This window comes from Gossypium hirsutum, chromosome D08 (genome assembly GCF_007990345.1).
Source record: "Gossypium hirsutum isolate 1008001.06 chromosome D08, Gossypium_hirsutum_v2.1, whole genome shotgun sequence".
NCBI classification, from domain to species: Eukaryota; Viridiplantae; Streptophyta; class Magnoliopsida; order Malvales; family Malvaceae; genus Gossypium; species Gossypium hirsutum.
Genome location: NC_053444.1, coordinates 69264688 through 69277905, shown reverse-complemented (window position 1 = coordinate 69277905; position 13218 = coordinate 69264688). Strand labels below are relative to the sequence as shown.

Below are 13218 nucleotides of genomic sequence, written 5' to 3'. Positions count from 1 at the left end.
GGATCAATATATCTTATAAAATGGCAAAATGTAATTTAACTGAAAAAATAAAATGTAAAATTTATTAAAATATGAATAGTTAATTTATCTTTTTCGAAACTTATCCAATTCATAAATAAATATATTATCCTTCTTTTCTTTTTCCTTTGTAATTGTCTAACTAAACGATTTAATTAAATAATTACTTAGGGTAAATTTTGGAACAACATTACATATAAACTTTAACTTTGTGTAAGTTTTTTTTCTCAATTAAGAAAGATATTAATAAAAGAAAGAGCCCTTACAAAACACAATCAACTAACACTAAAAATGCAATAGCAGCAAAACAATATCAAAAACTGACTTAAAAAATTATATTTATTTAAATGTATACAATTGATTTAAAATTAAAATTTTGTATATACTTTTAAATTATCATTTATATAATTACACCAAATTAAAATATATTTATTTATTTAGTATAAAAATAAATTGATGTATTTAAATACAAACACTTAATTTAAAATTAAAGTTTTATATATACTTTTAAATTATCATTTACTATAAGAAATTATAGTGATAAAAGTTATGATTTTGAAATTTATGTGATAATACCACGAATCAGTGATAAAAGTTATTGCAAACTATAGCTTTTCAGTTGAAATTGTAACCACCATACCAATTTCGCCATTAATTAATTTGCTCTGCCCCCTCCTATCCATGGATCCAGCAGTAAATCAACTCCACTAATAATAATTTTATATGTATATCATATGCTTTGCCTTTACCTATTCACCAATGGGCTTGCATCTTTTTCCCAAGTAAATCATTTCTACTACTTTGCGTTCACGATCTAGCATATACACACATAAGTACTAGAGAAGAAAAGCAGCTCTCCCAGTCTAAATCTGCTATTTTTGTTTTCAAAAAGGTTGGAGTCATTATGAAAATTTCACCAATGGGAGCCTAGCCTTTGTAAAAAATAATATTCTTCAATCGGAAAAGAAAAATATAAGGTAGCTTAATTGAATGCTATTCAGCATTATTCTAGCTATTAGCTCCTTTTTATTCCAATATAATTTGTATATTCATATGCAGCCCAAGTTTTGTACGATTTGTTTTGTTTTCTTTTTTTATTGAATTGTTGGCATTAATACTAAATTGTTGGCAAAACACGATATTAATAACACTTGTATTAATAAGAATAAAAAATGCATGATATACAAATTTTAATTAATTTTTTTCTAGAATTAAACTAATCATTTTAGGGTTTGTGGATGTGTGTGTGAAGAAATTAAAGCGATAGTGATAATGACCCTCAAAAACCCTAGCATGCATCTTAGCCAATCACACCTTGCCGCCGGAAGTAAAAAGTTAAAAAGGCAACCAATAAGTAATGGAGTAGTAGTGTTTTTATCTTTACCACTAAAAGAAGCCACTTTTTGCCATAAAAATCAGAGTCGGCTCCGTAGTTAATAATAATAATCAACTACCTTATTAGACTCCTATTAGTATTTAATATGCCAACTCAAAAGTTGCAAACTCCCGTGCCAATGTAAAAAACTTTGATCACAAAAATTCACTCGCTCACATCATGCTTTAAAATGTTGATGATCGTTGATAAATATGAAGCCAATAGTGAACAATCCTTGATGAGCTGGTAAAGTGAAACGAGGAGAATGGTCATTTGTCAACATGTTATTCATTTATTCTTTCTAGTTGTGAAACCTAGTTCTGACATGGCTGCGTAGGTGAAAATCTTTATTACATGGAGTCTCCAGTTTCCATTCAAATCCGCCGACAGCGCAATAATTTCCAACTCTCTAAGGCAAAGATCCCACCATCCTCTTAAAAACTGAACCCCCTCTCAATGCTTCCATATTTAGGAGATCTCTGCAAGTTTTTTTTCTTCAAACCAAAAAAACATGGTACAAACAAAGAAATTCCGAGGTGTTCGGCAGCGTCAGTGGGGCTCTTGGGTATCTGAGATTCGCCATCCTTTACTGTAACTCCACCCACTCTCATCATTATCACCTTAATTGCCATATCTATATAAATGATTTATTTTATTTTGTTTATGTGTATAGGAAAAGAAGGGTATGGCTAGGCACATTCGAGACGGCTGAGGCAGCGGCAAGAGCATATGACCAGGCTGCCATTTTGATGAATGGACAAAATGCCAAGACCAATTTTCCTCCTGCTACTGCTCACAAAGATGATTCTCCATTGCCTCCCAAGGCTCTTTCTGAGCTTCTCAATGCTAAGCTCAAGAAATGTTGCAAAGACCAGTCTCCATCTCTTACTTGCCTCAGGCTTGACACTGATAATGCCCACATTGGAGTTTGGCAAAAACGTGCAGGCACTCGTTCCAGTTCCAGTTGGGTCATGAGGGTTGATCTTGGGAATAAGAAGACAACTACACCGCCATCGGAAGATGGACTGGCATTATCATCGCCACCTATAGCCGATGAGATTGAAGGGGAAAGTCACGTATTGGGAGAAGAAGACAGGATTGCACTGCAGATGATAGAAGAATTACTCAATTGGAATTGTCCTATGGTTTCAACTTCAAGTGGAGTTTAAAAAAAGCCATATCCATGTAGCTTGCTCATAAACACCATTGATCTCACTGTAAAACTGGTGCAATAAGCAGTATTTTTTTATTTACTAGGTAACTGTGAAATTTACTATATCAACATAAAGCAAGCACCAATGCTAGTGGCTTCAGGAACCTGAATTACCCATATGTTTGAATTGTCAACTTCTCCTTGTTCCCTACTTTTGTTGCTAATATATAGGTGTCTGTCATGGTGGGGTATGAAGCAGCAGCTAAGGCAAGGGTTAATAGATCAAATGACCTTTAAAATGTGTCTTATTAATAGGTTAATGTTCTAAGTAGGGCTAATTACATCCGTTTAGCTGCTGGAATATTTAGGATCTTGTAACGTATTAGCAGGGCTATGCTTTATTAATGAATAACACCTTTCAACTTTCAAAAACAAAACAAGTCTGTCATATACATTAAACACGGTCACCACCTAGGTAAATCGGATTTTGTATTTTTATATACAAGGCACCAAAACACCAAATCATCATCACTACTAGTAAATCATTTTTAAAAAAAAATTCTTTTAGTACGAAATGGAACCCTTAATTTGGTTAAATTAAGTATGTAGTGAGGTTTTTAATTTTTTTCCTTTTCATTTTTGCCCGCATACATGATACTCTAAATTAGGCAATTACACAAAACCAAAGCAGTTAGAAATGATTTTTAGTACGTAGAAAAGTGAGAGAGATGTACCTTGTGATGTTTATTGATGGGAACTTGATAAGAGAAACATGGCATGATGTTGAAATCTTTCTAATTTTCCGTTGTACTTTTATAATTTGTTGAAACTTAAAAGTGATGGACGACAATTCTTTGTCGATTCCTGTTGATTCGATGAGGTTGTAGTTATGGCCATGGGCCCTTTTGCTTAGCCTGCCTGCATGCATGCATGACGACATAATCCATAGCTTCCCTCACCACAATCGCTTTCTCTTGCATTAATTTTATGTCTTTTTTCTTTGTCGACCTTACAGCATGTTATATGTGATTATATGAACAACACAATTATATTGTATTTTAAACAAAGCTTTGTTTTATTAATAGCAAAAAGAAAAATATTTGAAGAAATTACTATTACTATATACCAATTAGTCTAAATACTGTCATCCAACTTTAAAATTTTTCAATTTAAGCATTAATATTTGAATTCGTTCCTATTTTGATCATTTGCAGTTCAATTGACAACGAAAAACCTTTTTTCTAACTAGTATAATAACACATTTAGTCCTCAATATTTACATATTCTATCAATTTGATCCCAATTCTAAATAATTTAATAAATTTAACTCTTCACATTTACAAATTCTATAATTTGATCCTCAAACTTCCTAGCCAAATCTTTCAAGTTTTAAAACAGAGACATTCCACATCTATTAATTGTTTTATTTTGGTACATAACCATTTTTTGTTTATATTTTTAAAACGTTAGTGTTAGAAATAAAATAAACACCATTAAAAATAATAGAAAAATACAAAATTTGAAAATCTAATATATAGGAAAAGTACATAAATAATTCAATATTTGAAAGAAAGAAATTTTCACTCAACTAGCATAATTTTAGTTCTTAATTTATTTGGTAAATGATTTGACACAAAATCAGATTATTAATGATACACATCGTTTATTGTGAATTTAAAAATTAAAAATAAATAGAACACATAATAATGTTTAAAAAATTTAAAAAAAAATCATTATCAATGTAACAAAAGGAAATTCAATTATATCTTTCACATATTTTTCTTATGAAAAATTAAATGTTCATAATTTTTCTTATATAATTATTGATTGAACATTTAGATATTTCAAAGCCATATTTTTAACTTTGGATTTAAATTTTAATTTCAAGGACCTACTTCAAGGACTATTTCTATAAATATCATATTGTTAACAACAATAGTAAATCTAACGTGTTTTTTTTAAGGTTTTTCCATTTTCTTTAGCCAAAATTTTATGGTCATAAAATCTTATCTTTAGAAGAAAACTAATGAAAAAAAGAAAAAGAAATGATAAACTCATTCGTATCAAGAATTGGCTCGAAAAACAGCTTGTTAGTTGAGAGAAGTTTTTTTTTGGGGGGGGTACAAATTTATAGATGTGGAATGCTTTTGCTTTAAACACTAAAAGCTTTGGTTAGGAAATTTAATGATCAAATTAATAGAATTCGTAAATATGAAGGGTTAAATTTATTAACTTATTTAGAATTAGGATCAAGTTGATATAAAATGTAAATATTGAGGACTAAATTAATGTGTTATTAAACCAATTAGAAAAATGCCTTCCGTTATCAATTTAAAGATGAATGACCAAAACATGAACATATTCAAATGTTAGTAGCTAAATTTAAAATTTTTAAAGTTGAATGATTAAAATAGGATCATGAATATAATTGGATAACCATTTGTATAGTTTACCCAAATAATTAATTGATAGATTGAACTATTTTCGAAATTATACAAATTTGTCCCACTTATTATTTAAGCTGTCTCTCTCAGTCAACTTCCGATACTAGCTAGTTTTTTTGAACTTGAAAGAGATAGGACATCACAAAAAGGAGTCTCCAATAGGGGTGTTCATTCGGTTAACCGACCCGAAATTATTATAACCGAATTAACCGACCTTCCAAAAATTTTAACCGTTAACCGAACCGATTTTTTTTTTAAAAATTTAACCGAACCGAAATTTTTTCGGTTAATAAGGTCGGTTAACCGAATTAACCGAAAATTATGTATTTTTTATTTTTGGTTAAAAATTACCCGAATTACCCGAATTAACCGAATTACCGAAAAATACCCAAATTTTTTTTATTTTTAAAATTTAAAAAATTTATAAATTATTAAAGTAAATTGGGTTTTAGACTTTAGTAAATTGGGTTGTCTTTTAGTTTTAGTTTTATTGGATTGGGTAATTGGGTAAACTTTAGTTTTAGTTTTATTGGGTTGGGTAATTGAGTTTGGGTTGGGTTGGATAATTTTATTTATTAATTTTTTCGGTTAACCGAAAATTTTCGATTAACCGACCGGTTTCGAACCGAATTAACCATTAACCGAAAAATCATAAAAAAATTAACCGACCCCCGACCGAAAAAATTCTGTTAACCGACCGATTAACCGAATTCGGTCGGTTAACCGAATTTTTTCGGTTTTACCCGAATTATGCACACCCCTAGTCTCCAACGTGGAGCAATATGGCTCAGATAATTTTATGTTTTTTTAATTGAAGATATCAAAATATTATGTTTAAATCAACGTAGTTGGTTTCTCGTTACACCAATCCATGCGTATTATTTCAGTAATAATTTGAAAATATTACATCATTTCTCTTATTTGTGACAAAACATTGCACATGAGCATGAATAATGTTAAAATATTTTTTTACCAACTTTAAAATTTTTTATTAATCAAATTTAAACTTTAAACTTCAATTTATGTAAACGAGAAACTTAAAAAAAATTAATAAATAATAAAAAAAGTAAAAATTTAAATAGCAAACAAACTCAAGAAATAAAATAAAATTCTAAAGCTTCATAAACACAATGCGTATTTTTTTATTAGCCTTTCATTTTATATATTTAGTATGAGGTCATATTATTGTAGATATTTTAAAGTAATGTTGTGGAAAATTTTGTTATTTAATGTGTGAGATACTTTTTTATTCCTTGTTTTCTTTAGATTTATTAAATGATGAAGTTTAATTTGTGAAGTTTATTGATAAGTATTTTTTATAATTAATTAATATTTTTATATTCAAAATTATTTAATCTAATTAATTTGATACATTTAAATATTTTATATACTAAATAGTTTTCAAAAACATCGATAAATTTGAAATGGTATATCGAAACAGATTAGTACATATTAGTTCCAGTAAAAAAAAACGATGCAGTATTAACTACTTTAGTTTAAATAATGATACTCGGACATTCATGTATGTATCAACACAGATATTTAAAAAAATAATAAAAAAGAGTTGAAATAAAAATAATAAATTTATATAAGAGGTCAAAGATGTTTGACCTTTTCAAAGACTCTAAAAACAAAGATGGCCCTCTACAAGTCTCCTTCCTACGAATTAAAAGTCTACTACTATTTAAGTTACGGTAAACCATATGCTGACTTTGAAACTCTTTTAATGGAAAAGTAGGTAAATTTTTAGTTGGCAATGTCATACTCATTAATTTGTTTTTGTCACATAATATGTCGAATGCAAGACTTGTATGGTATCACCTAATTTCTGACTCCTTCCCTAACATCACTTAAAAGGAAAAACAAATAATATTGTAGACAAGGATGAATTTCGTTGTAATAACTTTTTGTTTGTCTTAGGCACACGTAATTCTGTTGGAAAATTGAACAATGGGAATAATTCAACTGAAAAAACAATGCTAATTCATCTGACACGTTCATACCATTTTATTATTATCTAGAACTTGTTTTCATATCCTGGGAGGGGGATTCATTGATCTGGCTTTGGAGATGTTGTTGTAATAACCAAAGCTTGATGTGAAATAATCACTTACTGGTAAGAAACATAGAGGAGCATGCAGCAGAAGGCAAAGCATGAAAGGAGGAGTTAATAATGGAATATGTTATACATAGTAGTGATGGATACTGACCGAGCAGCTTAATTTTATTTTATATCCCTTGGTGGTGAAAGTCCTCATTATTTTTAAGCGTATATATGTTTGATTTGCTGAGAGAGAGAGAGAGAGAGATGTGTTGAGAAGCATCTCGGCATCATCATCTGCTGGTATTGTTGTTAACTATAAGCACGGTTATGCATTTTCACCTTCACGTAGCATCTACAAGTTTCATCATACTTTTGAAATTTCCAGTCTACATATACCTTTTTCAATTCAAGTAGCGATAATGTTTACAAAAATCAAAACCAATCCTAAACCCTTGTGGTTATTGTTTTATTATTTCGGCAGTATTCACTCAATTACGAAAAGTTATAAAATCATTATTTAACTATTAGTACATTTTTTTTTATTACCCAATTATAAAAAGTTACAAAATGACTACTCAATTATTTTATTTTATCTTTTTCGGTCACCAACTATTTTCATAGTTAAATGATAAAAAAAATTAATTAATAGTTAAGTGATTACTAATGTAATTTACCCTAATTATTTTTATGGTGGTTATAAGTTTAGGGTTGACTCAACCATAACTTTGTTTGGAGATATATAGATTATGATGATTGTTCTAACTGAGTTGAATGTTTATATAAGCAAGTAACTAGTGAACCATGGTTTGGCCACCATTCTATAGGCCGTTCTCATTAGTGCATATAATAATATTGTAGGATAAATATTAAAACTATACATGAGCTATGATTTAATGTGTAATGTCATATATGAACTTTTATTTTTTATGATTTTATACATAAAATTTTAAATTTATTTAAATTTCACAAATCACTAGTAACATTATCTAATTAACACCTTTTTATATTGATATATTGTATACACAAATAATTATATTAAGTCAATATGAAAATAAACGTATGCAATCATTTCTTTAAATGTATACAATTGAATTAAAACCAAAGTTTCATATATTTATATGAAACACAATTTAAATTTTATGTGTATAATTGTACCAAATTAAAGTTCATATATTAAATGACACATTAAATCAAAATTAATGTATAAATTTACTATTTATCCTATGAAGGAAAAAAAAGCTTTTGGGCCCAAAATGGGCCACAGCCAACCCGGGGGGGGGGGGTTTGAGGGTGGGATGGTAATTAGCGAAGAGCAGCTAGGGCATTCTGGGTCATAAGCTAGAAGAATTTCTCCCAAACTCTCTAAAAATCTAATTTTTGCTTCCGTGAACCAGCCAGCCTGTTTTCGTTTGCAGTAGTGACTCTCCAAACCCTAACCCTATAAACCTACTAGTTCTGCCCCTCTTTTAATTAATTTCTCTGGTAAATCTCCAATCAAACTTGTTTTTAGCTATTTTCCGTCTTTTATTTGCTAAATTCCTAACTATTTTCTATTCGGATTTTGTAGAAAAAATGGGAGAAACAAGGGACAACGACGCTTATGAGGAAGAGCTTCTCGACTACGAAGAAGAAGAAGAGAAAGCCCCTGACTCTGTCACTGCTAAAGTCAATGGCGATGCTGGCAAGAAGTGAGTTATACCTTCTTTCTGTTCTATTTTCGCTCTTTTTTTCATTCTAATATTCTTTATCTTATGCACCTCTGGTAGGAGAAAAAGAAGAAAATTTGAATGATAGATAGTTTTTCTCGGAACAATTATTAGTTGTATAATTTATTTTTGGTTTCAAATACCATAGAGAATTCCTTTTCCATCTATCTAATTTGATCTTTTCTCTGTCATTGTAGGGGCTATGTTGGGATTCACAGTTCCGGATTCAGAGATTTCCTTTTGAAGCCAGAGCTGCTTCGAGCCATTGTGGACTCTGGATTTGAGCACCCTTCCGAAGGCAAATTTATACTCTCCTTTTGTAGCATTTGTTAACCTATATATGCAGTTCCATCCCTAAAATTACCTAGAAGGCTTGTTCATTAGCTGTTTGTTACTATGATAGTGTTTTCTATGACTGGGATAGAATGCAACGTTTTTGTTTCTGATTTTGACGTATACAACTTTTTCTGAATGTTTAATGTGTAACCTTTTCTCTGGCCTAAGATTTTAGTTTGTGATGCACTGCCTTTGCAGGTAATATACCACTATCACAAAGTTTCAATTAAAAGGATCTGGGAGGTTATATTTTACTTACCAGGGATTCCTTCGAAACAATTTTCTTTGGTTCTTCATCAGTTCAACATGAGTGCATTCCCCAAGCTATACTGGGTATGGATGTTATTTGTCAAGCTAAATCAGGGATGGGGAAGACTGCGGTTTTTGTTCTATCAACATTACAACAGATTGAACCCACACCAGGACAAGTTGTTGCCCTTGTTTTGTGCCATACTAGGGAGTTAGCTTACCAGGTAAGAGCAAGTTCTCATCTTTTCTTGGAAGTCTTCTGGTCATAAAAATTGCCTTTGTACTCTTTAAGTTATATCATACATGTCGACTCATTAGTTATGCCTTGAACATGTAGATTTGTCACGAGTTCGAGAGGTTCAGTACTTACCTTCCTGATATCAAGGTTGCCGTCTTCTATGGTGGTGTTAACATTAAAGTTCACAAAGATCTACTGAAAAATGAATGCCCCCATGTTGTTGTTGGCACACCTGGAAGGATATTGGCTCTGACAAGAGACAAGGACCTTTCATTGAAGAATGTGAGGCATTTCATTCTTGATGAATGTGACAAGATGCTTGAATCACTTGGTACAGTTAATTTCACCTGAAGCTGGATGAGGGTATATGTTTTTAAAGTTCCATTTACTGCTATTCCTTGTATTTATTCTACTTATCTCACAGACATGAGGAGAGATGTCCAGGAGATTTTCAAGATGACCCCTCATGATAAGCAAGTTATGATGTTTTCTGCCACTCTTAGCAAAGAAATTCGCCCTGTCTGCAAGAAATTTATGCAAGATGTAATGTTTCGTGGCCAATACTACTTGAATTTAGAAGTACCTTTTTAATTAATCCCAGCTTTCTCCAAGAGTTTTGTTTGCATCTGGTGGGTCCATGTGTATATACTTCCCATTGGTTTTGCTTAAGCGCTGTGGCTCCTATTAGGCATTTATGGATTATGCAGATTGAAAGGGGAAGGTTAGTGGTGAATTCATGGGTTTGCTGTGGTTAGATTATTGAAGTAGTGTATCTGTGTGAGCTTATTTTTACTTTGGCTTAATTGTTTTTAGTTGTTCTCTATTTAGTCTATGGGTGTGGGTTTGGAGTGGGGTAATAATAAGGGTTGGGCATTTCCGGGTTAGGGAAGCAGTATCTGTCCTGTAATAATGTTTTTGAGGGAGAACAGAACTTGCTTGCTTTTACTAAGTAAGCATCTGCAAGGAGGCAAGGAAGATGGATCTGAATCTCAATTAAAGGGATGTGCATCTGTAATTCATTTCATACTGGATTCCATTTGCTTAAGGAAGCTCCCTAACATGAGTTACTGTAATGTTTGTTCCTTTCAGCCCATGGAAATTTATGTTGATGACGAGGCCAAGTTGACCCTTCATGGTCTTGTGCAGGTATCTTCCAAGAAGCTAGCTCATTGCCTTCTGATTTGTTTTCTAAAAGATTATTTAAGATCTAATCACCGAAATGATTCTATTGACAGCACTACATCAAATTGAGTGAGCTGGAGAAAAACCGCAAGTTGAATGATCTCCTTGATGCATTGGATTTTAACCAAGTTGTCATATTTGTTAAAAGTGTGAGCCGAGCAGCTGAGTTGAACAAGTTGCTCATGGAATGTAATTTTCCCTCTATATGCATTCACTCTGGCATGTCACAGGAAGAAAGGTTTGTACATATTGTGTATCATATATTCTTGCTACCTTGTCTTTTTTTAGAAAGGCTTTAGTGTACTTTGTTCTTGTAAAAAATAAATGACTCAATAACCTTTATCTTGTTGAAGGATCCCTATCAAAGGCCTTTTTTATATATATATTTCCTTATATTACCTTAATGCACTGATTTATGGTGGTATATTTGTGTATTTTCCACGGGGGAAGCTTTGGTTCGGTTAGAACCCCGAAAATTTTATTTTGCCTTATTTGGTGATATGGCCAAGTTGTGTTAATGCTTCATGGTCATTTGTTATTTTATTTTTCTTCGAGTGGTGCAAAACATACTTGAAGAGAAAATAGCGCCATTTTTTACTTTATTTTGGTTTTTTAGTTTACTAAATACTATGTTTTTCCTGTGATCCCAAATTTAGGCCTCTTGTTTAGGATTTGGCTGGTTCATTCAATGTCTACTGAATACTGTTTACTCGATATCTTTTAGAAGTTCAGATTTCTTTTTCTGTTCAAGTAGGTTAATGTTCCTTGTTTAAATATAATGTGGTTTAGCTTTTACCAATTAGCTTTGTTTTATAATGTATGCATCTGTAATGAATGCTTTATAGGTTGACTCGTTACAAAGGTTTCAAGGAGGGTCATAAAAGAATTCTTGTGGCCACAGATTTGGTTGGAAGAGGAATTGATATTGAACGTGTTAACATTGTCATCAACTATGACATGCCAGATTCTGCTGATACATACCTGCACAGGGTAAACTTTGTTTTGACTGCATTGTCATAGTAATCTTGCTTCTGTTTTCTGAGTACAAGTTATCTGACTGATGTTTCGTGATTCTTTGGCAGGTTGGTAGAGCTGGCAGATTCGGCACCAAGGGTCTTGCAATTACATTTGTTTCGTCTGCTTCAGATTCTGATGTGCTCAATCAGGTTTGCATTTAGAACTTGTGAATATTGTTTTGTCCCATTGATATGCCCAGCTCTAATTAATTTTGTTCAATCACTTGCAGGTCCAGGAGAGGTTTGAGGTGGATATTAAGGAACTTCCAGAGCAGATTGATACATCTACATACAGTATGTTTTTCTGCCTTCCCTCTGCTTTTGATATCCTTGTACAATTTTATTAGTTTTAAAGATTTCAAGGCGCTATTAGAATGCTTGATTACCTGCATGGTTCAGCTTTCTTGTGGAAAGCATTTTTTCTGCTCTACTGTCAAGGCGCTTTTAGAAAGCTTGATTACCGGCATGTTTTAGCTCTCTTATGGAAAGTTGTTTGTTGGTTTAGTTTTTAGTTCGCCAAATTTCATAGCATGGTGCTTTGAAATAATTGACCTTTAATATTTTGTTCATCTGCTGGCAATAGGATATTGATGTCGAATTTTATTCTCATTGTACTTGTTTGGTAACCAAATTTTCTAAAGCATATAAAATATTTCTTCATGTAGTGCCATCATAATGAAGGTTGAATTAGCAAAAGCAGAGTCTGATGCCCAAATCATGGATCCAATTTGTATTGCTGGATATCATGGCCGTGTACTTGTTGAATGAGTTGCTTGGGAGGAGCAGCAGCCACCATTTCCTTGCAATGTTGGACTGCATCTGAAGAGTAGTGTTTGTAGCCATTTAAGGCCTCAGTTAATTGAGATTTAGCTCTGTTTCCCTTTTTTTAGGACTTGTTTTTCATTTTGCTATCTATAGATATTATGCTGTGTTGTAATTAATTTGGGAGAGCATAACCTCTGTTTTTTAAAGTCCGATTTACCCTGTTTTGAAACAATCATATAAACCAATATAATAACGTTATTGTATAAATCATGCATTTTCTGAAAGATTGTCATCTTAGTGTGATGCTCCTCCCTTAATTGCAATTTGCAAAGAGTGCGCGCTCGTACGTGTATATATTGTAAATTTTGACTTGCAAGTAACATAAAATATTTGTTGGCCAGCAAGTCAGTATTAGTATTTGTTCGACGGAGTAATGGATTCGTCGTAGCCTACTTTAATTATGTGATGGGGAAAAGCAAATTTTTTTTATTGTAATAAACAATCGGGTTAGATTCATTTAATAATGACATTTTGGAATAATAGTTCTCAAACAGAAGTTAGAATAAAAATAAATAAAAATTTTGCATTAAAAGTTAGATTGTGTTTTATCTCTTTTACTTAAAAATAGATAAATATATCTTAGATTAAAAAGTAAGTTGTTTTTTTTTTGTTAAAATTTTATTTATTTATAT

The 13218-nt window shown here is 31.6% G+C and overlaps 2 protein-coding genes across 3 annotated transcripts; both read left to right on the top strand.

Moving 5' to 3' along the window:
- Positions 1-1606: 1606 nt before the first annotated feature.
- LOC107940049 (ethylene-responsive transcription factor SHINE 2) lies at positions 1607-2710 on the top strand. Its single transcript, XM_016873455.2, has 2 exons — positions 1607-1984; positions 2067-2710. The coding sequence occupies exons 1-2, from the start codon at positions 1905-1907 to the stop codon at positions 2560-2562; spliced, it is 576 nt and encodes a 191-aa protein (XP_016728944.1). The 5' UTR covers positions 1607-1904; the 3' UTR covers positions 2563-2710.
- Positions 2711-8366: 5656 nt separating this feature from the next.
- Positions 8367-12810, top strand: LOC107940048 (DEAD-box ATP-dependent RNA helicase 15). 2 transcript variants are annotated; one of them, XM_041099068.1, is made up of 12 exons: positions 8367-8516; positions 8602-8722; positions 8938-9038; positions 9377-9549; positions 9663-9894; positions 9988-10106; positions 10653-10709; positions 10799-10983; positions 11591-11735; positions 11828-11911; positions 11992-12055; positions 12427-12810. In XM_041099068.1, exons 2-12 carry the CDS (start codon positions 8607-8609, stop codon positions 12435-12437), a joined length of 1287 nt encoding a protein of 428 aa, XP_040955002.1. In that variant the 5' UTR covers positions 8367-8516; positions 8602-8606; the 3' UTR covers positions 12438-12810. The 2 variants fall into 2 exon arrangements, with proteins under 2 accessions (XP_040955002.1, XP_040955003.1); XM_041099069.1 differs by lacking the exons at positions 8367-8516; positions 8602-8722 and having other exon boundaries at positions 9275-9549.
- The last annotated feature ends 408 nt before the right edge of the window (positions 12811-13218 follow it).